The sequence below is a fragment of the Eucalyptus grandis genome, chromosome 11, assembly GCF_016545825.1.
Source record: "Eucalyptus grandis isolate ANBG69807.140 chromosome 11, ASM1654582v1, whole genome shotgun sequence".
NCBI lineage: Eukaryota > Viridiplantae > Streptophyta > Magnoliopsida > Myrtales > Myrtaceae > Eucalyptus > Eucalyptus grandis.
The window spans coordinates 40,018,747-40,044,475 of record NC_052622.1 but is presented as its reverse complement, the minus strand read 5'-3'; the positions used below and the strand labels follow the sequence as shown (position 1 = coordinate 40,044,475).

Below are 25,729 nucleotides of genomic sequence, written 5' to 3'. Positions count from 1 at the left end.
GCAATTGAAATTCTCCAAAATAGAAAATTGCAACATGCGCCATTGGAGTCATTGCTGATGCAAAAAGATTTTGCTTGGGACTTCGCCAAGGATGCTTGCTTAGCCTTAATCCAAATGGCATTCTTCGCTCCCAAGGGAAAAAAAGTCAACTCCGTCTTCTAGAACCCAAGAGGTGCCAATTTCAATTTTCATTTCTACTTTTCAAGCTTTTGCGTGTCTGACTACAAATCGTTTATTTTTTTTGAATCCCGTCAAAGATCCACGCAATGGTCAATCTATGCTTTGGATCGTATAAGATTTTCCACGTGAAGTTTCGCTTCTGCCATAAATGCGATCCATAGAGCAGCCTCCTTCACCACTAATTATTTGTAAGGATTTTTTATGAATACTTTTGACGCCGATTAACTGACCAAATAAAAAAAAAATCATAATTTTAATAATTGAATCTCAGAATATCGAATTCAACGAGTGATCCCAGCCCGTCGTTGATAAAATTCGAGCATTAAAAATTCCAGACTATTTACCTCATGACACGTTCATGTTAAGCTAGTTTTCGTTTCACAAAGAGCGTCGTACGAATTTCAGTCTCGCAAAGACTTCAAGCCAGTACCTCGATCACAATCTACCCTTCACTTCATATTCTAAATTATTGGAATAGGGAGTAGGTCCAGGTTAAGGTTATCGGTTCGAAATCATCATGAGATGAAAATTAGCTTGAGATAAATATATCGTGTGAATATATATTTAGAGTTTCTACGGGACAAAAATTAGATAAGATAAATGATATTAAAAGATAATTTGCTAACGCAATATACCCTATAGACCGATTCAATTATCGATGAAATCCAGCAATTGAATTCACATGGACCCCACGAACATTACATGTGTACGGACCTCCCCAAATCTTCGACAGTTAGCACCAATTGACGTGAGCAATTAATAAAGAAACTCTTTGGATTCGATTAATTGAATTAAGAACGAGAAACGTAAAAAGGGCGGCTGCTGAACAGTGCAACGCGGGATGCGAACCGCGGACCGAAAACGACGGGCAAAGGCCACGATAAAACGACGTGAGGACCTCGAGAGCGGAGAAGCTTCGCAAAGATGTGCCGTTTCTGCGCGGCTCTGACCGTGGAACGACACGTCTTCGTCGCGTTCGAGGTGGCCGCCGCGTTGGCCGTTCTCCACTCATCCTTATCTCCCCCTCCCTGACATTCGATTTGCCAATCCGCATCGACGTTGACGTGTCTTTTTCCGCTTGTGCCCACGCCTTTGGCATTATGGGTGAGCATAGCGTGGGTAAACGATTCCCACTTTCTAACGAGAAACCGCCTGTTAATGATCGATTCCGACATATCAGAATTAAGATTCGCTCATTAATTCCGTGGATCCATCCGAAAATTGGACTGTTGATTTGATTCCTGGATAGGTCCGTGGAACTAGTCTCAAATTCCTACAAAACTTGTTTGGTCTTTTTTTATGATTAAATTGTGAGTCATCAATTTGGATTAAGGATTGAAAATTATAGAGCGAAACAAATAGACAATACTTATAAGCTAAAAACTTTATTTCTTCAAAAGTCATTATGCGGTCCTTTTAAGGTTTCCCAACACCATAAAAATGTGAAGAATTAGACTCCACGTTAAAGGCCCTAATCTCCACAGAAGTTAAAACATTTAAAACATTAATCACTGGATCCATTTATTTTTAACGTCAACCTAAGTTAATCATGGGAATGACTAAGGAGAGACCTAATTATACTCTTAAAACGAGCCATTGGCTCTTATAGATATCTCCAATTAGATCTTTCATTCCTCTACATTTATTTATTTTGTTTTAGTTGAGAAAGCAAGTAAATGAATTATTAGAATGAAAAAATAAAAAGTAGAGGGTTGATCCTATTACACACTCAGAGACAAAATCAGTCAATAATGTCCAATAACTACAAATATACATATATATGTACATAAATCTTTGGTCGAAAACCTACAAAATAAGTAAGTAATTGAGATAGAATTTCTTTTTTGAATTATATATGTACGGTCCGGTTCAAGTAAATGGGTGGGCGATTCTATGCCTAAAATCGGGAACCAGACCAATACTCACTAGTTCCACTAAATTAGAATCGAAAATCGAACCGACCCCATGGGAAGGGAACCATTAGTTCTGTTCTGATCCGGTTCGGTTTCAGGCAATTCTTGATTCTTTTGCAATCTCCTATTTTGTATTAGCCAGTTGAAATGTAATTATTTCGTGATCTCATTGTAGGCGTTGGAATCTCTGTGTTTGCCAATATGATGTATCATAGCCGTAACTGTGAAATGCTTGTCAAAGGCCTTATAAAAGTGACAAATGTTCATTTTTTCCATTATTAGGGCTACTGCGAGAAGACACTTTGGATTATGAAACGTCTGGAACCTTTTGAAGCTCATCTCGCTACTATTCCCATGAATTGAAGGAACGACGGTTCCGATAAAATGAAGACTGCGAAAGTCGCATGAGAAGCAAAAAGACGATTCTACACATAAGAAGATTTATTATCACTAGAGGTTATTATTTAACGGTCAAGAGTGTTGTTCAAACTTACCCATAAAATGAAATCTATATGTAAAAAGCTTGTCGGGCGAACTCGGACCCCAATCAAAATTGGGTAGGTTGGGTTTTTTCATGTGGTAATGTTGCCCGACCATTTGCCTTCGAGCCTCTCGAGCCTGGCGAGGCAAGTGGACAACCGCCCGCTTGCTGATCAACTCTATTTTTAATCAACTCATTATTATTTATTATTTTCTTATAGAAAATTTTCGAGGACAATGACACACATGAGCTGACACGCTAAATTAACAAAGAAATGAAAGATTTTACTAGTATTCACTCATTTTTATTGTTTGGAAAATAATACAAACGATTCACAAACTTTAGGCTGATGTGCAATATAGTCTATGAATTTTTAATTTGTTCAATATAACTCCTGAACTTTTAATTTATTTAATGTAGTTATTGGACTTTTAATACATGTTCAATTTAGTTTATGGACTTTATGAAAATATTTAATATCGTCCATGAACTTAAATTAATTAAATGACAATGCTGAACATTTTTATATAATTTATGGACTAATTTGAATATGCATAAAAAATTCGAAGTCTACATAAGTTAAAAATTCAAGCAAGTTTAGGGATCATATCGCACATTGGAATAAAGTTCAAGGACCACGAACAAATTGAAAGTTCGTTGACCATATTGCATATTAGGGTAAAATCCAAAAATCATATTAAATAAATTTAAAATTTAAGAACCACATTGCATATCGATCTAATGTTCGAGAACCATTTATGTTATCATCCTTTTATAGTTAGCACGACTAAATGCAAATGATACTCGAAAGCAATTCCAAATCATTGAGTAAACATCCAATTGTTGCTCAAGCTTAACCTTTGGTTAAATGGGCTTTGCATTGTAACACCTGTTTTCACGTGGAAACTAACAAAATCGCAAATTAAAACAGCACACTTAGTCAAACTTTCTTTTCTCCAGCTACCTTAATTTGAACTAACTAATCATTGGTCATTACTTTCAAAGTTCAAATTCAAAACGATAGCACACCACACCGCAGGCATTACGTTTTTTCTTTCTTTCAAACTCGGCGACCTCTTCATCTATATGTTGGAAATTGACTCCCTTTTCTTTAATGTTCTTTTGTGGTTTTTCTTCCTCCATTTTGACGACGAAATCAAAGGGAGAAGGAAAGAGACGAGGACGATCCCTTTGACCGAGGGATGTAAGCCAAAAAAGGACGTGGGGGCGGGGTGGACTCCCCGACGATGTCGCAAACTGGCGGTGGCCCCCCTTCCTTGACGGATCTTTCGAGCAAATATCCGTGGCCTCGTCGGCAAAAGCGACTTTGACTGTTGACTCGACCACCCATTTTCATTTTAACTCTTTTTGTTTATTCCTATAAAATGAAAGAAAAAGAAAAAGAGAAATAGGAAAAGTCCAATCTGGGATGCGATCTCAATTAGGGCAAAAGTCCCATATGCTCGCCACGTCACCATCGAATGCGAATTTTCATTCACCCACCACCACCGCAGTCACTGTCCTAAAACCTGGACTCCCTCGTGTTGATTGACGAAATTGCCCTCGCCTTTTGGTTTCTTTTTCATCGTCGCTGTGATTATTATAATTTTCCTTATTATATATATATATATATATTTTTTTTTTTTTTTTTTGGGAGGGTGATGGTAGAAAGTACTTCGTTTTCTGAGGTTAGTGTAGGGTACTTGTTCGGCCATGGTGGTCTCGATGCTTGGCTTGCTGGACAATCATGGGTGAAGAGACGGATCGCTTGTCTGGTGCAAGCTCTCTCTCTCTCTCTCTCTCGGTCAATAAGTCAATAGCCTCTCTTGACTTAGGTGAAATCACATTGGAAAACTCACTTTATTCATAAATATTAATATCCATCCAGTGTTACTCTTTTGTGGGTGTCAGGTAATTGCACTGGAAACCATGTGAAAAGGTAAATAAGTACATATATATATATATATATATATATGTATAGCCTTACATATCTATCGACAAGAAATGTCCACTTGATGCGTGATTGGATCCCTTGCTCTGCTCGTTTTCCAAAATATGGTGAGGCTTGACACATGGGTCATGCAGAGCTAATGATGAAGGCTTACTAAATTCCGAATAGAGAGGAGATTCTACGTATAATATTATCCATAAACTTTTAAATTATCTAATATAATTCCTAAATTATTGATAATTATATGACTTGGAAAACTTGCTCAAGCAACAAGTCGAATGTTATTTTGATGATGTGCATTATTATAGGCTGAGTTTGATTTTTAAAAAAAAATGACGGGTCAACATGTCCATCTTTTTTTATCTATCTAATATAGAAAATGTGAAAAAAAAAATGACGTTAACATGATTATCATTATTTGCTCGGGTGGATTATTATATCCTAATATGAGACGAATATCTCATTGGGGGTATTTCACGTGTAATACTTTTTTCTATGTCTACCATTCAAAACTTAATGAATTGAGAATAACATCGTCGAATTCCCTTAACTCTATTAATTGGAAGGATAACATTAATTTTTTTATATAATTTATGGATTGGATTAAACATTCACTAGTAATTCAGGAACTGTATTGAATAAAACAAAAGTTCAAATACAATATTACCTATTGAATCAAATATTATATATCACTTGTGTCGTTTTTTCAACTAAAAAAAGGATAAAAGACAAGAGTGATGAAGTGCTGGTGGTCAAGTTGACAACTGTCATCATTGTCTAGAAATTGTCCAGAAGAGCAGGTAATCGAACGACCCAATTCTCCACGACCCGGTTGACAATTGGCCGCGCCTTCTTTACTCCTCACCTTCGTTTATTAAATTCGAGGAGATTAACAAGTTGTAAAATACACTTACCAAAAAAAAAAAAAAAAGTTGTAAAATACAACACTAATAAGTGCATGAGAAATCGAATGAGAGATTGAACGTGTCGTCATCGGCAGTTGGTGAGGGAATAGGTGGATGTTATTAAGAATGGAGAAAGGCAGACACTGATGAGAAAGCACGTGGATTCTGAGGGGGCCGATCAGGCAGGAAAAAAGGGTGTACTTAGGTGGGACTAATTCATCGCCATGATGATGCACCATGTGAAATCTGTCTGGAGGATGACTGGTTACGGTTTAAGTGACGTAGTACTTTTTCCTCAGTGGAAAGATCAAAGATGATTCCCACGGGCCATTTGGATAATCAGACTCCTTAAACAACAAAAATACGGTGAAAGTTCCAAAACTATCGTGCAAGGTACATTTTGTTGCCGTAATTTTGTGATCATTCGCTTGAGTGGTTGTCGTGGATGCTTTATTATGTCACTAAAAGACATCTGAAATTTACGTTGTTAAAAGAAGTGGAAGTGAGCATGTCACATCGCCTAAATCAAAAACTGCCAAGATCAGATTGGACTCGCCATTTTGGTCTAGTTCTCGGTTCCATAAAAATGGAATCAATGATTTTCAGTCCGGTTATTAAACCAGACCGAACCAAGAGACTGTACTAATTTTTTTTAATATATTTTTTAATTTCTCAAAAATAACAATAAATTCTAAAAATAATAGCAACTCTAGTACTTTATTTTTTTTTTTTGCTAAGTGATCGGTTTCATGGGAATGGTCCATTCCCGACCCTAGGAGCATCTAGTCCAATGGCCAATCCAAAAAATTAGGAATTGATTCTCTCGATCTTGCTCCCGATTCCTAGGTGAAACCAAACCAGACCGGACCGGTAAGTTGCTTTGTCTTGTAATTTCTTGAACTTGGATAAGTGGTAGGAATCCAACTCGGTTATATTGTTTGGGATGTTTTAGAGAATTTTAATTTTGTAGGCTTGAAATAATGACCATTAGGAAAGGCCCGACACTGTCCATCGCTAATCTTTTGTGATAGATTTGACGTGACGTCCTTTGTCATGCGTGATCACTTATCCCTGGCCCGCGTTCTTGTGACTTATAGCTAGCCAATCCCCACTTAATCCATGATTTTCACATGGTAAGATCATTACTTGCCACCTGGCATTTAAAAGCCTTCTAGGATTACTTGGTCTTTTAAAACTCCTTTCACTACCTCCAAACCGTACTCTGTGCAATTGCACGACACCAAAATGTCATCGGTACTGAAATGTGCTCGTATGATGGTTTAAGGCTCCTACAGCTTCTCTCTCTTTCTTTAGTTCCAAGTATATCTCGAAGCATTTTCTATTTCTTTTTTATAGTGCGAGATTTCGCGCAAACACCAAACTGCTTTTTAAGATATATATTTTTCTCTTGTACAATTTTTCTAATAATTTCCCTCTTCTTCCTTTAGATTCTTCCCTAGAAGCATGAGATCTATGATGGGAGTGGTGATTAAAAGTAACCATTCCATCTTGAATTTAACATTTGGATCTTGTTAGCAAATATTTTCAGAGCGATAATGAAGTCAATTAAAAAATAGTGAAAACAGATGCCCTAATATGCCAAATATTTCAAAATAAAAAAGAACACGCGTATTCTTGCTAAGCTACTAATTCGATCGGATAAGGGAGCTTTAACTTTATTTTCATTGCATGACCGACCAGACTTATCAACGAGTGTCTGAAAGGTACTTTTTAGATAATCCTTCGTATTTTGAACGCACATAATATTTATTTAATATAGTTCATTATGTCGCAGATCATTACAATTTGCGAATTGTAATCAAAATAAAGCAAGGAAAGGGGAGCAAAAAGAAGAGGTACTTTGCACATTTTCCCTGCGATTATCCAAAAGCAACGACAGCACTCATTAGGCAGGATGATGCAGGATCATCATTTGGACAACCAAGATGGAAACCCCCATAAAAATTTCAAATTCAAGAGCATTTGAGCCGCTTGTTCCGTCTCATATATTTTTTGAGGATTAAAAAGTGATCTTTTTTGGCACCCTCTTTCTATATACCACGATTAAATTAATTTCAAATAAATAAAATATTTATTTTCTTAAAAACCAAAAAGTCCAAATGGCAGGGTCGTTAGTTGGCAGAAGATCCCTTAATGATAGTGACGAATCGATCTGAAAAAGATTTCCCACAGGAGATGGAGCCCACTGCGCAAATCTTTCTGCACTTCCTCCTCCTCTTCTTTTTAAAATTATATATATTTTCCATTGCCTTCGTTTGAATATTTTTGAAATAGAAAAACAAAAAAGAAACCATCAAAATGAAAAAAAGAAAGACTTTTTTTCGAAAAATTTGAAAAGTTTCAGTCAGAAAAAAAAGAGGAAAATTTGAAAAGTCAGACGAGGGGGAGTCAGTTAGCCTCGTTATCCGAGCCGAGTCACCCGTGACTCGGTCCTCTCTCGCCCAGGCGGGGGGCCAGAGTCACGCTTTCATCCCCCTTGGAGCGGGGAGGGAATGCCGAGGGCGTTACCGTCATTTCATAATTGCAATTTTTCTCTCTGTTTTTTTTTAAAGGAATTTCTTACACCGCCCCAGTTGGATGGTCCAGACTCCATGCGCCGCAGCCTCGATCCTATAAACCGACCCCTCTTTCTTCTTCTTTTTATTTTATTTTATTTTTGGATTTTAAAAAAGGCAGAATTTGCACTTTTTGTTTAAAAATTCGAAAGAATCGGAGAATTTTAATCTCTTTTTATTTTTAACATCTGATATTTGGTTTTTTTTTTTCAAATATCGTATAAATTCGAATTCTTGGAAAATCTACAAATGGGAGGTAATTTAAGATAAATCTAAAACCAGGCGAGGTTTTAAATGTTTATTCTTTTTCCGGCTTTGTCCAATTTTGATTTCTCCAATGAGGTGGTACCGAGAAGTTTGCCTGAAAACTGCAGGCCAAGGCCGGACCTGAAAAAGCTTCGGAAATTATCTCCTTCTGACGGAGAAAAAAGAAAGATTCTCATAAGTACTCAAAAGCTGCTTCGTAAAAATGTTGTAGTATTTATGCAATGAGTTAAATAACCAGCTCATTGTTATTATTTACCATCGTCGTTGTTATTATTACTATAATCATCATCATTAGTTCATTAATTATTAATTGTATCATTAGACAAAATTGAGCATGAGAATTGTATCCCGAAAGCATATATTCAGGATAGCCAATTCCGGTAATCCAACACATTCATTCACGAAAATCGCCGTACCATTCTTGATACGTCTTATTCAGCTTTCCTTCTCGCTTTTCACCGCTTCAGATTCCCGGACAAATGGGTAAGGCAATTCACGTAACAGTGATGTTTACGCCGACACCTTATTTTTTCCTCGACCAAATAAGAGCAAAATAATTTTATAGCGACGTATGTATTATCCATGTTAGTCATATTTGTCATATTTACCATTGTCATGTACGATGGCATGTGACCAACTTCGTAATCTTTCGGTGCTCAAACGCCTCCACATGGACCTTAAAAAAACAACGTTCGAACTATATCATTTGTTTTTTTTTTTTCTCAAAAAAGACAAGAAAATATAATCAATTATTGAATAGCATGTACCTAAATGAAATAGCAGCGATTACGATAAATCGAAAACTTCGTACTCATTGAAGAAGACAGTAATTCGAATCCGAATCAGATGAATTTCACCCGACGTGAATTCTCATTGACCTGTCGATGTGTTCCGATTGAACTATCTGCTTCGATTATTGCTAGGTCTCGTGGAAACAAAACAAAATAAAAAAATTATAAAAAAAAAAGTCCGTGCTAAGATTAACACGTTCAATGCCCCGACAAAATGCAGTACTTTCGACCTAGGGAATATATGCGCTCCCCTCGTTCCGCAATTAAACAAACAAAAGAACAAAAAAAGAGAAAGAAGAAAGCTATACATCATGATCTACAAAGTCCATGTATTTTTGCTATAATAATCTTGTTAATAAGTATCTCGAACACCGGCAAAATAGAAATGTTCATGCTTTCACGTCACATTTAATGACTCTTGTGATCAAAGAATTTTATGAGCAATTATCCTAGAAACATGCTAAAGAAGTGACTAACAAAATTATTAAATGCTACCTCTTTTTTGATAAATTGACATCTAATTATCTGGAAATTCAAAGAACTCCACAAATCAGTTAAGTTTTTATTGTCTCGCCTGTGATTATTATTGTGAAAAGCTATGCAAAAAGCAATGCCATGACTGCTTGGCACATGTATTGAGCGGTTACTAACGTGATTGTTATTCACAAGAGCTATCTTGATGAGTTTTGACACTTGTTAAGTTGATTAGGAAAAAATAAATTTCAAAACAGTGATTATACATGGCATGACGATAGTCACGTGCATTGGAAACTACGAGAGTTTTGTCGTTTAGTTACTTAATAAATGCGCTTGATGTACTTTTTAACAAAAATAAGTAATGCTAAATATGCTAAGATTCACGCACTAAATGAACATGATGCAAAACATCGAGTGGTTATTCAAGTTCAAAGGGTCATTTAAATAACCAATAGAATATATGTTGTATCATGTATAAATCCATTTAAAGTCGGAATCTTAGTATCCCTAGTATAATTTTAACGAAATCCTTATATTATGGTGTACCCGATTAATCCTCAAGAAAATCCCTATTACTCGTAGGTCATTGTCAACTAGTGCCCTTGCTCCTTATCCCCAATTGGCCCGGGACACCAGGTAAGATTATGGAAAACAATAATAATGCAAATAAACACATTTTGAAAGTTGAAATTGAAAATCATTCAAGAAAAACAGAGTATGATTAATAATCGTTGACAAGTACTAAGTACGCATGTTTCGGCCGTTGTCGTTACATTTAAAATAGGGACTTTTCATGGGTGAAATAAATAGTAAAGATAGAGATGCTTGATTAAGGGTGTAATTTCATAAACGTTTACTCATCAATTGATTTGAATTTGTGATATAGATAATCGACGCATAAATTCACATATAATTCTTGATAATATCTTAAAATTCCGAAAGAAAAGGAAAGGAAAGGGAAGGGAAGGGAAGGGAAAATCTTTAACTTTTGCCTTTTTAGAAAGCTTAATCAAACAGACACGTTCTACTAATTTTTTTCTTCTTCTAATTGTCATTATTACAACTCAAGTAAACACGAAGTTGCTCATTAACGATCACAGCAAGAAGAGAGTAATTTCCCCAAAAAATAAAATAAAAAATAATACGGAGTACTTACAAGAGGGGGTCACTGGCGAGTCGTGGCGAACTTTCTCATTATTTTATCTTTTATTTTACTTTTTCTTAATTTTGAAATTTTTAATTTTGAAATTTTGTTTTAATTTTTATTTTTAGCGTAGGATGGGGGCGAGGGTGATATAAGGAGCGCTCTCTCTCCTCGGGTGCTTCATTCCTTCTCCTCCTCCGTCAACTGTCTCTCCGTGTAAAACTCGCGTTTCGGCAGACAGACAGAGAGAGAGAGAGAGAGGCGAGGCGCAACACCAAAAAAGGCGAAAAAGAAAGCACCTTGACATCCCTGACCGAGCCGCCCTCGAGAATCTCCGCTCTCTCCCAATCCCCATTCATCACCACCACCATCACCATCCCCCCGGCCCTCGCCATTCTCGCTTCCTCCTCCTCCTCGGACAATTCCGCCATCCTCTCGCCCGCTCGCCTCGGCTCGGGTCGGTCGGTCGGTCGGTCCTTCCAGCCGCCAGATCCTAATCGCGAGATCGCGCTCCCGTTCGAGCCCCGGATCTTTAGATAGGTTTCGGGTCACTTCTCTCTCTTTTTTTAAAAAAAAGTTCGGGTCGTTTTTGGTTCTGTTTTGGTTGGGCTTCTCGGGGGAGGAGTGGTGGGAGGTTTCCGATGAGCGCTTGAAATTTCGGTGACCTCGGAAACATGGTCGTGAAAGGAATATGGGACTTGTAGTCGCTAGTCACTCGACCGCGACGACGACAGCAACCAACGCAGGAAGGAGGCGAAGGAGGGGAAGACGATGACGCTCTACATTGGTCGCGAGGCTTCGAAGGTGTCTCTCTCTCGCCCTCTCCCTCTCCCTCTCCTTCTCTCGCGTTTCTGCTTGATTTTGTTCGTGCATGTTGGGTTGCGATGGTTATGGATGTCGGGGCTATGGGATTGATGTGGTTTTTTTGGTGTCTGTGCGCGCCTTTGGCCATTGGGTTCGAGAAGCTATGGAAGAGAATTTGCGCGGAGATAACCACGGAGATCAACCTCCTCGCGGAGAACTGGAGATACATTCTCGCCGGTCTCATCTGTCAGGTTCTAATTCTTCTGTGATTGCTCGACTCTTTCGTGAATCTGATGTTGAAAAGTATACAACCCAGATTTGCGTGTTTGCGTTCATCTTTCCAATTCCGATTGTGGAATATCCGAAGTTAAATTTGTCGAAGTTTTTGAAGAATATTGGGGGGTTTGAAAAGGTCACCCTTTTCGTTAAAATGTAGCTAGCGCTCTGTTCGGCATACCGGCACCGAGCGCGCGCATCTGAACATGGATGTTGCCAGGAATCGTCGACTGGCCTTTTCTGAAAGTTAACGAATGAGCGAGAGAGAAGCATAGGATTTGGTAATGCGTTTCAAAATTGTTTTTCGTTACTTCAAGGGAACTCCTTTAGTCCATGCTTTTCACTCAAGGCAGAGTCATCTGCTTGCGCAAGTGGCGTTCTTCAATGGAAAGGACTTGGGTCTGCATGAATCTGAAGTTTCAGTTACTGGGATTTGTGTTTCTTTTTTGTTTGCTGGATTCGAATTTTGTGTTGGGTCTCAGAGTTCTTATGACGGGCATGTTTCCTCTTAGTTGCGTAATGCCATGCTAATATATGAAGATTGACGAACTATTGTTTCTTTATAGCATCGTTAAATGAGGTTAATTTAATTCTCTCCGTTTTGAGTGAAATTTGTTGCTCATCATGGCCATTAAATTTCACTGACTAGAACTCTCTAGATGGATGTTCACTTTGAGTTTTTTTACCCCCAGTGAGGTTTGATTTTTTTTTTCTTGCCTTATTTCTGATTTATTATTTGTCTGCCGCAGTACATACATGGTCTGGCAGCTCGAGGAGTACATTACTTACATAGGCCTGGCCCCACACTTCAGGATGTTGGATTCTTTCTACTTCCGGTCGGTCTAAAATCACTCTGATATGATATAAACCTCTGATTCTACGTATCGTGTTTTGCTTAGAGTATGTTATTGTGTGTGTAGGAGCTTGGCCGAGACAAAGCTTACATCAGCGAGACTGTATTCACTTTCGTCTTCGCATCTTTCGTACTGGTAAGGTTTTTGTTTTTCAAGTCTCAAGTATCTCGATCTTTTTCTTATCCATTATCCGAAGGTGGAACTGCTTAGTAATTTCTTTGCATCTTATGAAGATGCAAAACCGTGCATGCTTAATGGCACACTAGATGAATCTTGAGCTTTTGTTGCTTTATGCCTTTTGTAATATGGATTCTAATGATGCCCAATATCACTAAGGAGATGTGGATAGAATGCAAATATTGATGACCAATTGAAAGGAGTATGGAGTGCATAAATAGATTGAAGAAGGCTAGTCTTTGTTTGGTTTCTTTCGTGGTGAATATGAACTGATGTGGGCCATATTTTTTGCAGTGGACTTTCCATCCTTTTATTCTGAAGACCAAAAAAATCTACACTGTTCTTGTCTGGTGCAGGGTCTTAGCTTTTCTTGTTGTAAGTGCTGTTTTCATTTAAATCGTCTCATTTACAGCAGCGTGCGCATTTTTTGGATTGTAAGAGTGATTGGGATATCAAATAGGAAAGATCAAGCGGTTAGCTCTTATTGCATTGCTAGTCCTAAACCTTATTTTTATTTTTTGACAAATAATGCAGGCTTCTCAGATTCTTCGGATCATCACATTTTATTCTACACAGCTTCCAGGTCCCAACTATCACTGCCGTGAGGTAGAGTCTCTCATTTTTTTTATAGAAGTTTGTTCTGGCTATTCACAAATATTTTTCATCTTTTTGTTATTTTGAGTCTTAAGGAATCAAGGAATCATTTACTTTGTTGATCGACACTTTATTGACTTCTTGCTGCAACGCAATCCAGGGATCCAAACTTGCCAGATTACCTCATCCTCATAGTGCAGCAGAAGTTCTTCTAATCAACTGTGAGTGACTTTATTTTTATGGCCCTTATAAGCATTACCCTAAGTTGTTAACATTCTCACTCCTTTTGTGTGCTAAATTTGCAGTTCCTCGGGGGGTATTATATGGTTGTGGTGATCTGATATTCTCATCTCACATGATATTTACCTTGGTCTTCGTGCTCACGTATCAGAAATATGGCACAAAGAGGTGAGGCATTGTAGCTATGGACGGAATTTGTTTTGCAAGCTGCCATAAGCTTATAACCACTGTCATTTGATTTTTCAGTAACTACTTTAGTTGCCTCAGTAATTTTCTGACTGGTGTTATTGTAACAAATACAATTGCTGAGGGTACAGATGCAGTTGGTCCAGGAGATGTTTGCTAGAGAATTTAAAAAAAAAGATGATGTGATATATATGAATTGGTCGTGGAATTTAATGGAGCTCTAAGGAGTGAGGAGAAAGTCTCTTATACATCTACTTCTTCCTCATAAATCTGATTTTATAGCAGCTTCATGGCCTCTTTGAATTCTTTTTACACTGGATAGATGATTAGAGGAATAGTTTTAGGATTCACAATTTTGGTGGGTACTACAACACTGAGAGTGTGAAATGCCCTCTGAACTTTTTGGTGGAAGACGTTTGGTTTGAGTGGATTACTTTTTATGAGTCGGATAAATAATTGTCAAGTATCCTATAAAGCCATATTAATGAGTTTGAATGTTCTGTGAACTTGTATTTGCATGTCGAATTTAATCTGCTTTTGGTGCAGGTTTATAAAGCAGTTTGCTTGGTTGATTGCTGTAGTACAGAGCTTCTTGATTGTTGCATCGCGGAAACATTACACAGTCGATGTCGTCGTTGCATGGTAAAATCCTTTTTTATGTCAATATCTCTTTTCATCACTACTGATGCATTTTTCGCTGAAGCTCATGTTGTGCTTAATCTGCAGGTATACCGTTAATTTGGTGGTATTCTTCATTGACAAGAAATTGCCAGGTTTGCCCCTGTAAAATTTGCATCTATCCGTGTCTTTTGGAAATGCAACAGGGCAGTGGTTATATTTTAATTATTCTTTCTTTTCTTCATGCAGAACTTCCTGACCGGACCAGTGGCTCATCACTGTTCCTACCGGTGAGCACCAAAGAGAAAGATGCTAGAAGCAAAGAAGAGAATCACAAGCTCTTGAATGGGAATGGTGGAGACCCTGCTGATTGGGTAAATATAAGTGAAAACAAGCTTAATCGTCAATCTCCCGACTGCACATTGTGCATTATAATTGGAATTGACTTTTCCTCTTGATCTTTGTTCAGAGACCAAGGACACAAGTCAATGGCAAGATTATGGAAGATGGCAATGCTGTCCTTGCTGATAATGCAATGAACGGTGCGTAGAATATGGAAAGCTGCCACTGGAGCCAACTTGAAGACCTCCAGCGCCTGGAGGTGACGAAAATTCTTAAGAGATGGAGTTGATATTGCAGCATGGTCGGCTCTTATTTTGAAGATGGGTGAACATGATTTTTATTGTAGTGAAGATGAAATTTAGCTTAAGCTTCTATGTTTTGGCCATCGTGCTCTACCATGCATGGCTTAAGACCATGGCATGCACATTGGAAATTTCAGCAATCTTGTGTCCACTTCTCGATCCAATGAAAGTATCTTGGTTTTTTTCTCTTCCGCTGGCACTGTGTTGACGTGGGTGAAAACTCTTGTTCGGGCTTGTGCGGCGGTTATCAATACTGTATCTCTTTACGCTAAGTCCCGGGACGAATGACAGATGCAATGAAAGACTTATGAATCGAGAAAATGCTTGTAGATGCAATTCACATGCTTTGGTGGGAACCTCGGAACTTTTAGTTGTTTGTACTGCCAATGATCTTGCCAGATAGAGGGGAAACAGAGTAGATTCTGTTCATTATCGAGGGATCACATCACATGCACCTTTTATGCCTACCGTTGATTGAATGTCCTTCGGCCTATGGTAAGGTTCTTGCACTGAGCAATGAGCATCCCCCATCCCACATGCCATGACAGGGTGGCGCTGGACTAAATTTTGTACTATTCCTGTCGTCCGTGCCTTCGTTGTTTTTATATGTGGCGTTCTCCAAACAGATCTTGGGCGTTTTCGGTTATGATCTAGTTCCGTGTCATATGCAAAGTTTAAATGAGCGACCTTTACCTATGACCGGACGAAATGCCTATGATCCAATATTTAAAAGAGGAGACAGATGGTACAGCTAATGTTGGTGTGGCCATGTGGGCGTTACATGGGAGTGCTGGCAGCAGACAGGACACAGCCTCTTTGGTCCCATCCCATGCCCGCTTGTCCATCTTTGTGGAAAAAAAGGGGGGGCTAAATGGGCAAATTGGCCCCATCACCTGCGACTCGCAACATGCGGAGCAAAGTTCCTCCTCCCCACCAGTAACGCCGTTAGAGTTGGCACCATACAAATGCAAATTCAAATGAAAATTTATGGAGAGAGAGAGAGAGGGGAGGGGGAGATGGAGACAGAGATGCTCTGTTTGTCTGCCCGGTGAATCACGTAATGTCCTGGTGTCACGACCAGTTGCTTCCTTTTACACAGTGAAAGAGAGTCCTGCTCTTTTACCTCTTGTCTGCCATGTGCCGTCCCTAGATTGTTAAAATTGATCATAAATCTATTTCTTAACCCATAAAAGTGTTAAGTGGGTTAGTTATATTGAGTAAATTGGACTTGAATTAGTTATAAATGTGTCATAAATATAGATTCACAGCTTATTTAGGTGTAATCAATTTCTGATTCTCTTTGAGTTTATCTCATCTTCACTCGATCTTGCGTTCACTCACTCCGCATTTTCACATCACTTGAGTTTTCATAGATTGGATTAAATATGAAAATATTCTAACAATATGAGTTAGGTCGAGTATGTGTGTTATATTTGAATTTTGTGAAAATGGGTCAAGACACATTAAATAGGTTTATTTAGATTAGAACATTTATACCGTTTGACAGTTGAGTTGTCACTAATGCACATGTCCCAACACATCCCAAGAGTTATTGATCGACGTGGGAAGCGATTGATTGGGATCCAGAACAACATTCCACCATTCTAATATTTAGTTTTTATATTACCCCGTGACGATTGTCTAATCTTTTCATGCGCTCGAGGGTTGTGTGTTTCGATATGCCTCGAGAAAGAGGGTTTCCCACGAGCTGTTTTGTAGAAGTCTAGCAGCGGCAGTTGATTTTCTTTTGCTACACAAATAAATATTATACCAATAATCGAAACGAGTACAAAGTGCAACCGAGGCGCGCTTGCTGTTAGAAAGTCATGAGTTTAACAAGTGAGATTAGGGCGAGCAGCAGCAGCCATGTCTCTGGAAGATCACTGATCAGGAAATTGAATAAATCATTGTTTGTGTTCCAAGTTTGAGAGAGCAAAACAAAGTAGTGGGTATTCTTGTTGATTAGGGCCTCACCCCATTTTCCATGACATGATCATCGACCTAAGTTTCAAATCGGGATCCAAATAAGCTTTGGAGTAAGGTTGATTTACAAAATCACTGGACTAAGCGAGGAGGCAAGTTTACTAATCAGCATTTGGTATTCAACGGTGAATTAAACCTTACCCCGTTACGTGTCATACTAACTTCATAAGATCAACCATAATAAAAGATAGAATTGTTCTTACATAAATAGAAGCTCTATTCATTGCGACTTTCACAATGGGAGAAGTCATCCAATCAACTTTAGATTTATTATATGGAAGTCAGTCAGTCCTAAACATTCTAATTTTATTGATCTAGTCATAAACTTTCACCCGAAATTCTAATGTAGTTCTTTTGATCAATTTTCACCGGCAATGGAAAGTTTTAACATTAAATTAGAATTTTATTGACCTAGTCTCATATTACATTAGAATTTCATGCAAATGTTTAGTATTTTTATTTATAAAATTGAAAACTTTTGAATTAAATTGACATCCAAAAATATATCGTGATTAATCAAGTAATTTTTTCATGGACAATGCATAGCAAAGTTCAACATTATTAGTGACAAGATTCAACTTTCTATATATATATATATATATATATATATATTTGATCGGAAATATAGCTTTTTCATTGCTTAATTAACTTAAAGTCTCAATATCAGAACATAAAATTAACATAAGAGAGTGCGGGGGATAAGTAATAATCTCTTAAGTAATATGTATGAGCTGTAGAAATGGTCTTTATCTAAGTAACGTCAGTGTATAATAAAATACAAAGGGTGTTGGTAAGAACTAAGACGGTGCAAATAAGAGAAAAAAAGGAAGACGGGAAAAGAAAAGAAAATAAACATAAGGACTTTTTTTTTAGTGTCAACTTCTAGACTGTTTCAACGGTCAAACGTCGGAATCCTCGGTCAACGGGTCAAAAAATCTGCAAAACCGTGTGCGCCCACTGGCCTTCCCTGCAAATTGAACTATTTTCGTAAAATTTAGACGCGGTCATGCATTCCCGGTTTTTAGTGTCAAGTCCCTGTTCGGGATGTTAACCTGCCAAGAAGAGGATATAACTGATTTGGACGTAAGTGTTAAATAAACCATGGTTTGCCCACATCTTAATTAATTTGACTCTTAGTCTTACCTTACGTAATTCCAAATCAAGCATTTATTAATAATTCTGGGTAATCGGTTTAGTATTTTTTTTTTTTTTTGGTCGGTGGTAATCGGTTTAGTTTAACACGTTTTCTCGATAGCTTGACTTTGACCCATTAATGACATCTTTGCCCATCCTCCCCTTTCTATTTTGATGAAACCCAAATCCCCTCTATAGCAATATTTTATAGGAATTAATCCGATTCGACGCGTGTACGAAAATGGGTATTGGCAAATACGAATTTAAACAGACATCGAGAAGAACTTAAAGTGCATGACATACCATGTTTTGCAATGGGATTCATTATTTTTCTCGCCCGTGATTGTCATTGCATTGCCAACCTAAAGCAAATAAAGCAATATGGTTCAAATTACAGAGTCAACTAGAAGCAATGAAGCAAAACTTGATTATATGAGTAGATTGGTATGATTTTGCTTAGATGACCAAGAGATAATCCGGTCTATAAAATGGTGTCATTTCATATAGCATCACATATGCGGAAAAAAATAAACAAAACGTACAATTGTCCTATGGGGTGTGCACACTCAATATATATACATACACATATGGACTATGGAGTCTATTTTGGGTAATTACTTGTCTTATTTGGGGTGGTTATATTAATATAAAAGTACGAGGTCTCCCTTTCTGATATTTTTTTTTGTTTTTTTTTTTGTCAGTCCTTTCTGATATTTGACCATTTACAAAGGGATGACTTGGAATTAGATCAAAGTTCCGATCCCAGAGAGCCAAAGACGGAAAACCCAAAACATAAATTGAATCGAAAAAGAGCGCGCACAACGCTGACCGTCCGATCAATTCCGCGCACCGTCGGTTCAAATCCGCCAATGGGAGATCGTCGTCGCTCCAAATTCTCCCTCTGCTGCTTCGCGCCACGTCTCCGACCGCCGTCCGCCTTCGAACCGCCGCCGCCGTCCGCCGATCTCCGCCGTAACTACCTCCCTCCCCTCCCTCCCTTCCTCCATCTTCTTCAATCTTCATTTCTCGTCGACTCTTTTTTTGGGAACGAAAATTGATTCGCGCGAAGAAACGTTTTTTGAGCAGAGAACGGGGGCGATGGCGAGCGGGAATCGTGCCCGAGCTTCACCGAGTTCCGCTTCGAGCAACTCGAGGCCGCGACGGGCAGATTCTCGCCGGAGAACGTCGTGCGGGACCCCGGCCGAGGGCGGCTCGGAGGCCCCAGCGACGCCGTCTACAGAGGCGAGCTCGAGGACGGCCGCTCCGTCGCCGTCAAACGCTACGAGAGGGGCGCGTGGCCCGATCCTCAGTATTTCCTCGTGCGTTTGACCGTTTGGAACTCGAATTTTACTGTAGCGATCGATGAGCGCGGGTTGATTTTGGAAGGCGATCTTTTGCAGGAGGAGGCGAAATCGGTGGGGAACTTGAGGAGCGAGCGTCTGGCGAATCTGATAGGATGCTGCTGCGAAGGCGATGATAGATTGCTGGTGGCTGAGTTCATGCCCAACGAGACGCTCGCCAAGCATCTTTTCCTCTGTGAGTCTTTTTTTTACCGTCCTGCTTCAATCCTTAGTCGTGATGTTTCCGCGTCTCTGAAAATTGAAATTTCTCGTTGGGCAATTGGGTCAAAGTTGACGCTGGGTCATTCAACTCAAAGCTACTTTAGCTTAAAGAGAAGTAATTGACTGCTGATGTCCATGTGAAGTCGAGTTGTCCCGTGATATCTCGTACACACGGATCGGCTTATGTTGTTTGCTTGCATAGGGTTCCTCTATTAGTCTGAAAAACGATTTCGTGTACACAAGAAGAAACGTGAGGGCAGTTGCATTGCTACTGCTGTTCTTCAAGCAAAGTCATTAGCTTAAACATGAATGTTTGTCTTGGTTTCTGTTTGAACCTGCAATTTCGTTATTGACATAGGGAGGACCCGGCCAATGAAATGGGCAATGAGACTGCGGGTAGCATATTATTTGGCACAAGCATTAGAGTATTGTAGCAGCAAAGGGAAGCCATTGTACCTTGATTTGCATGCGTACAGGGTCCTGTTTGATCAGGTACTGGTATTTACGCAGCTTCGCCTCTGTGTCATGCATTAATATCTATTCTAAATGCCTCAATCTCATGGCAGGATGGCAATCCCAGGTTGTCCTGTTTTGGCCTTGTGAAGAACAACGTAGATTGGAGGAGGTACCGCACTAAACTAGCTTTTCCACCCACAGAATATCTCAGAACAGGTGAATACTCAACACACAAGTATCTGAGTTATGTTACTACTCCTTGTGCCATTATTGAGGGGGTGGTAGACATTGGCGGACTTCAAACATGATCTAACTTTTCCAGAAATTAAGAATTCCGTGTTTCATTCATTTGTTTATCATGGTGTGGCACTTTATAATGCAGCATAAGCAATGATTGAAGAGAAGATACAACATGAAAATTCTTCAACGAGAGAGTAGTTGCTGTTTAGTTTAGGGCAATTTGTCTATGTGGAGGGTCTTCTTTTAGCTGCAAAGACCTTTATCAGTACTAATTTTGTATATTTCCATCATGGTATTCATATGACACCCTGTGGATTTTAAGACAGAATAGTCTTCAAACTTTCATGATCTTCTTTCCCTTTTTGACAAAACACAGTTCACATGGAGGGCACCGGTCAACTGTGTGTCAACCCAATTAGATATGCTCCCAACAACTGGGAAGATAGTAAATTGGAACATTACTTGGTGTCTGTTTTTTGTCAAGTCATCTTGGTAAGTGTCAAACCTGATAATTTCGAACTACTTAGTCTAATATCTTTGATTTGTCCTAAAATTGGTATGGTACTGCACAAGTGATGTATAAACATCTTACGAGTAAAATATCAACGAAGAGCGAAATATTACTGCTGATCTTGATGGGTCTAAATTTGCTTGTACTGCTCTGATTTTGAGTGACTTATCTCCATATCAGAATTTGCTAGAAAGCAATTTTGAAATTTGAAATGAGCTTGTTTGCAAAATGTATCAAAGTGATAACTACAAGAAAATAACTTTATTTTGGCAGGTACAATGAAGCCTACAAGTGCAATTTACAGTTTTGGTACCATGTTGCTGGATCTACTTAGTGGCAAAAACATTCCGCCTGCTCATGTATGTCTCTATCAGATATTTCAACTGCAATGGGAAATTTGTACTACTCTGCACACTTTGTATTTGGTAAAGCATATAGCTTATATAAGCAATAGTCAAGAATTTCTCTTAATGAGAAGATTACAGATTTAAACTTATCCATTGGCACTCAACTTCAACAATTCTCAAGATCAACACAGGTCTACCTATACATGCATATGTACAATGTGTAACATTTGTGTATGTTATAGTATCATCTAATCCAAGTACTACATGACTAAAATCCACAAATTACAGACACCTACGGTAGCCAGTGTGGGATGTAGGCTTCCCTTAAACGCATACACGCATGGTAAATGAACACGCATGTTTGGCTGTACCTCTGCCTGAGCACTTAAATAAAATAAAATGCCTAGTCCTTCACCTAACTGAGGATGCGACCCAGATTTATTGCTCACCCTTATCATATAAAGCAGCTGCTTCAGCCGACTAGAGGATCAGTTGTATTCATAATATTAAAATGTTATGCCTAATTAATGCCAAGAAAGCCTTATCTGTAAGATTTGGTCACTTATCATGGCTATCGAATGATGTAGTCAAGAGTTTGATGTTGTCTTTATCTAGAATTCGAGAAATTAATGATATCTTCTTTAAGCTTCGACAGAGTAATAATGGGGCTTCCACAGTGTCTTTGGGATCTTTATTTTGAATGAATCTACAATGATACCAGCTTCAGTGAGTTGCTATGCTTGTTTTCTCTTAGGAACCATTTGCATACCCTACCGTCATGTAAGAAGTTGCCATGATACACATAACTATGAAGATGCGATAAAAATTCTGGCTTCATTAGATTTTTTGCGTGGTAGACAATCTAATTCCTCTCGCTTCTGGATATTTATGATAATCAACATGCTTTATACATTGTTGCCCCATTTATGACTGCTTGGTTTTTTTAAAAAGATGGTCTATCTAATAAGATATCGGAATACAAGTCAGGAGTAATCCTGGGACTCATTATCTTTGTACATTTTCCTTTATTCTAGAGTCTCAAGCGTAAGGCCTGGTTTATACGCATGGGGACGTGTTAAATGATAAGGCTTTTGTTAACGAGGCACTACCAAATAAGGAAATTTTATAGTTTCCAAATGCATTGATTACCCTTGTGTTGTGCAATAAATGCTATGAAAATTGAATTATTCTAAATCAATTATAACTAACAAATGCTTTAGGGGCACTCGTTGAAAACACTCAAATAATTAAAGAACGATTTGCTTGGCAATTTAAATGACCACTCTCTCCCTTGTTTCGCTTTTCAGGCACTTGACCAAATACGAAGCAAGAATTTCTCAATGTTAATAGATTCTGCTTTGGAAGGTCCATTTTCAAGTGCAGATGCTATTGAGTTGTTTCGCTTAGCTTCCCGTTGCTTACAGGATGAAGCTCGTGAGAGGCCAAATGCTAAGTCACTTGTTACAATTCTCAGATCACTACAGAAAGAAGCAGAGGTATGCAGAATAATTCATGCTCTTCTTTCTCTTATCAGGGTTTTTGAACATATAAAAGGCCACACTTAAAACTCTTAAAGCGGATGTGCTCATAATTCTCTTTTTATCAGTAATTTATCCAAAAACATCAGCCGGGCTATCCCTTCATGCATGAATCTTCTTGTTCTGTCATGAACACAGTTCACATCATAATCAATATGAACTCACTAGCAACCAAATTTCTGCTCAACATGATATGTAATCAAATTGAAGAACATAGGTGTTTAAATTCTACAAATCATTCTTGGATTATAGTTTCTTGCTTTGTTTAGGCCAGGTGCTTTGTAATCGTTTCTTAGTGCTATGCCTTTCTGAATGGTTTCAACTTGCAAGCATGTTGCTTGCAGACGATACTACACTCTTGAACAGACTAACTTCTTCGAAGGAGTAACTTATTGATCAGTGAAAAGCAGGTTCCGTCACTTGTTCTGCTGGGTGTCAAAGAGGAAGTATGCATAACCGAAGCACTTCTATGGACACCCTTAGGACAAGCTTGTTCGAGAATGAATCTCACTGCCATCCATGAGATCCTTGAGATGAATGGATACAAGGATGATGAGGGGATTGGCACTGAGGTCTGTCTTTATTCTTTCATACCTCCAATTTTTCCTAGATGGAGTAAAGTCACATCATAACTATTTTGTCCACTGGGATCAATGTACCTATGATTTGTCTTTAAAAGGTAACAAGACAGAATTTGGGTGCAAAGTATCCTACTTAACTTTGATAAAGAATCTTGCCCTCAAAACTGACTTTCATATGGAGAGGGATATGTCTGTTTTACTCTTCCCTGCCACAATTGTGTTTCAGAAAAACATGTTTATCAAAAAAGGACTTGAATGGATTTAGAACCAGCAGCGCAGAAGGAAAGGAGAAATACGTAAACAGGTCTTTGATACTGGACTGAACCCAACTGAATTTTGATTATTCGACTCAATTTGGTTCCAAGAAAACTAATAAAATTGGCTCACATTACTTTCCAAAAAATATTTTTGTTAAAATTTTTATAATTCTTATCATCCTAGAACAGTAGCATATATAGTTGGACAGTGGCGAACGGCCAAAAAATAAAATAAAAAGAACAGCATAAAAATGTCAAGCTGGTGACAAAAAAGCTATTAGGCAAAAATTTTAAAAGTGGTCAGGAAGAGGCTAGAGTGGTGGAATTTTTTTACTGATAAATTGCCATGGTTCTTTAGATTTTAACTTAATTAACTATGGAAAACCTTTTTAAGGAGCAACCTTCACATCAAAGAAACATGTGCAGGAAAAGAAAAGAAGTTCAGTTTCTTGGCAACTTGGAACTGCTTCGGAAAAAATAGGATTGTACCAGATCGGATGGCTATGAAATGCTTCAGTTTGGTGAACTGAATTTCCAATTTCTGAATTGAATGGAATTGAAATGAAAATTCTAGTTCTGTTCAGTGAATAAAAACAGAAACCTCTCTCCTCATCCCTTTGTTCGCAGATGCAAATAATGGTCAATAAATTTCTGAACAGCAAGAGTTCCTTTCTGGATAGGGAAGGTGCTATTAGGTTTGGATGTCAAATTGACCTTCTATGATGTGAGCTGAATTTAGAACTACGTTGGACTGAGAAAGTACAGGCTGAAGTCAATTGTTGCTCAAAAAACTGATTCAACCGTATTTGCTTTTTTTCCCGCCTTCTTTCGACTTTCGATAAGCGATAAGTTTGTCATTACAAGTGTGACTGTCAAAGCAATTGGCTGTTGAACATTCAATTGTTCGATTACCATGTGGAATTGAGATTTATTTCTTCCTGCATGTTGATGTTATTCCTTCATTAGAAAAACAGAAATGTTCTTTTTGTTCATCATGATCTGACTCTTAACATCTTTCAAATTATTATCCTGTTGCAGTTGTCCTTCCAGATGTGGACTTATCAAATGCAGGAGACCTTGGATTCTAAGACGCGTGGCGATACTTGTTTTAAAGCTAAAGAATTTGCGGCTGCCACTGATTGCTATACACAAGTGAGTCTTGTATTAAGTTGGTGTAGTTTCATGAACGCGAGAAAACTGGGAATTATCGACTTGTAACGCATACTCACTCCAGAGCTAGATTCTTGTCGATTTATAAATGCAGCTTACTTTTGTTCAGATTGTCTAGAACAGGCCCATACTACCTAAAAGTTCTGAAACGACAAATTGTTCAGATGCAATCTAATTTATGTTTTTTTTTGGTCGGAAATAAGGCATTCATATATTAAAAGCTCGAGTTACAATCTAATTTATGTTGAGTAGTGGGAGATTTGCATATGGTAGAAGCCCAAAGTTCTAGATACGGAAGACGTAGTCCAGTCTAATGTGAGGGGCTTTTACTGGGCTCCTAGTTCCTCCGACAGTTGACAGAAAGAAGTTTTAACGTTGCTCATTGTGTTCTCGTGCAGTTCATTGAGGGTGGTTTGATGGCGTCGCCTACGGTCTACGCAAGACGGTGTTTCTCTTACTTGATGAATGACATGCCCAGAGAAGCTCTTGGCGATGCCGTGCAAGCCCTGGTAATTTACCCTGATTGGCCAACAGCTTTGTACCTTCAAGCTGCCTGCCTGTTTAGCCTTGGCTTGGAAGATCATGCCAACCTGTGTCTAAGAGATGGCGCAAGTTTAGAAGCCAAAATTAATAGACATTGAAAAAGTATAAGTTCTTCATTTGTTTGGTTAGTACTTATTTTGTGTTTCTTCTTTGTCTATAGTCGCATCAATTTAAGTAGCGGCGAATTCATTTGTCTGAGAAAAGATGGTAGGCTTAACCCCATTCATATTTGTGACCCCTGATGTTATCCATAATGTTTCATGGATTAATCGATGATGAATAACAAACTCGGAAAATGATACAAAATGCTACTTCTGCTTCTAGTTAGA

At 38.4% G+C, this 25,729-nt stretch overlaps 2 protein-coding genes across 5 annotated transcripts; both read left to right on the top strand.

Annotated features, from left to right (window-relative positions):
• The first annotated feature begins 10,866 nt into the window (after positions 1 to 10,866).
• On the top strand, positions 10,867 to 15,269 carry LOC104426407 (phosphatidylinositol:ceramide inositolphosphotransferase 2). Its single transcript, XM_010039460.3, has 12 exons — positions 10,867 to 11,489; positions 11,651 to 11,740; positions 12,515 to 12,601; positions 12,686 to 12,754; positions 13,091 to 13,171; positions 13,331 to 13,402; positions 13,551 to 13,611; positions 13,696 to 13,798; positions 14,363 to 14,458; positions 14,543 to 14,589; positions 14,684 to 14,808; positions 14,904 to 15,269. Exons 1-12 carry the CDS (start codon positions 11,457 to 11,459, stop codon positions 14,982 to 14,984), a joined length of 945 nt encoding a protein of 314 aa, XP_010037762.1. The 5' UTR covers positions 10,867 to 11,456; the 3' UTR covers positions 14,985 to 15,269.
• A 3,685-nt stretch (positions 15,270 to 18,954) lies between these two features.
• On the top strand, positions 18,955 to 25,687 carry LOC104426405 (serine/threonine-protein kinase BSK6). Of its 4 annotated transcripts, XM_010039458.3 has the most exons (10): positions 18,955 to 19,167; positions 19,282 to 19,514; positions 19,596 to 19,731; positions 20,116 to 20,249; positions 20,324 to 20,429; positions 21,238 to 21,323; positions 22,619 to 22,807; positions 23,260 to 23,421; positions 24,726 to 24,839; positions 25,256 to 25,687. In XM_010039458.3, exons 1-10 carry the CDS (start codon positions 19,065 to 19,067, stop codon positions 25,496 to 25,498), a joined length of 1,506 nt encoding a protein of 501 aa, XP_010037760.2. In that variant the 5' UTR covers positions 18,955 to 19,064; the 3' UTR covers positions 25,499 to 25,687. The 4 variants fall into 4 exon arrangements, with proteins under 4 accessions (XP_010037760.2, XP_039161360.1, XP_039161361.1 ...); XM_039305426.1 differs by lacking the exon at positions 23,260 to 23,421; XM_039305427.1 differs by lacking the exons at positions 24,726 to 24,839; positions 25,256 to 25,687 and adding an exon at positions 23,657 to 24,704.
• The last annotated feature ends 42 nt before the right edge of the window (positions 25,688 to 25,729 follow it).

Bases quoted from the DNA above. Each gene is read 5' to 3' on its own strand.
- LOC104426405 (XM_010039458.3), top strand. From the start codon at position 19,065: ATGGGAGATCGTCGTCGCTCCAAATTCTCCCTCTGCTGCTTCGCGCCA. The intron at 23,422-24,725 runs GTCTGTCTTTAT...ATCCTGTTGCAG, and splicing joins ATGAGGGGATTGGCACTGAG to TTGTCCTTCCAGATGTGGAC. The intron at 24,840-25,255 runs GTGAGTCTTGTA...GTTCTCGTGCAG, and splicing joins CCACTGATTGCTATACACAA to TTCATTGAGGGTGGTTTGAT.
- LOC104426407 (XM_010039460.3), top strand. From the start codon at position 11,457: ATGACGCTCTACATTGGTCGCGAGGCTTCGAAG. The intron at 11,490-11,650 runs GTGTCTCTCTCT...GGGTTCGAGAAG, and splicing joins TTGGTCGCGAGGCTTCGAAG to CTATGGAAGAGAATTTGCGC. The intron at 13,612-13,695 runs GTGAGTGACTTT...CTAAATTTGCAG, and splicing joins AGAAGTTCTTCTAATCAACT to TTCCTCGGGGGGTATTATAT.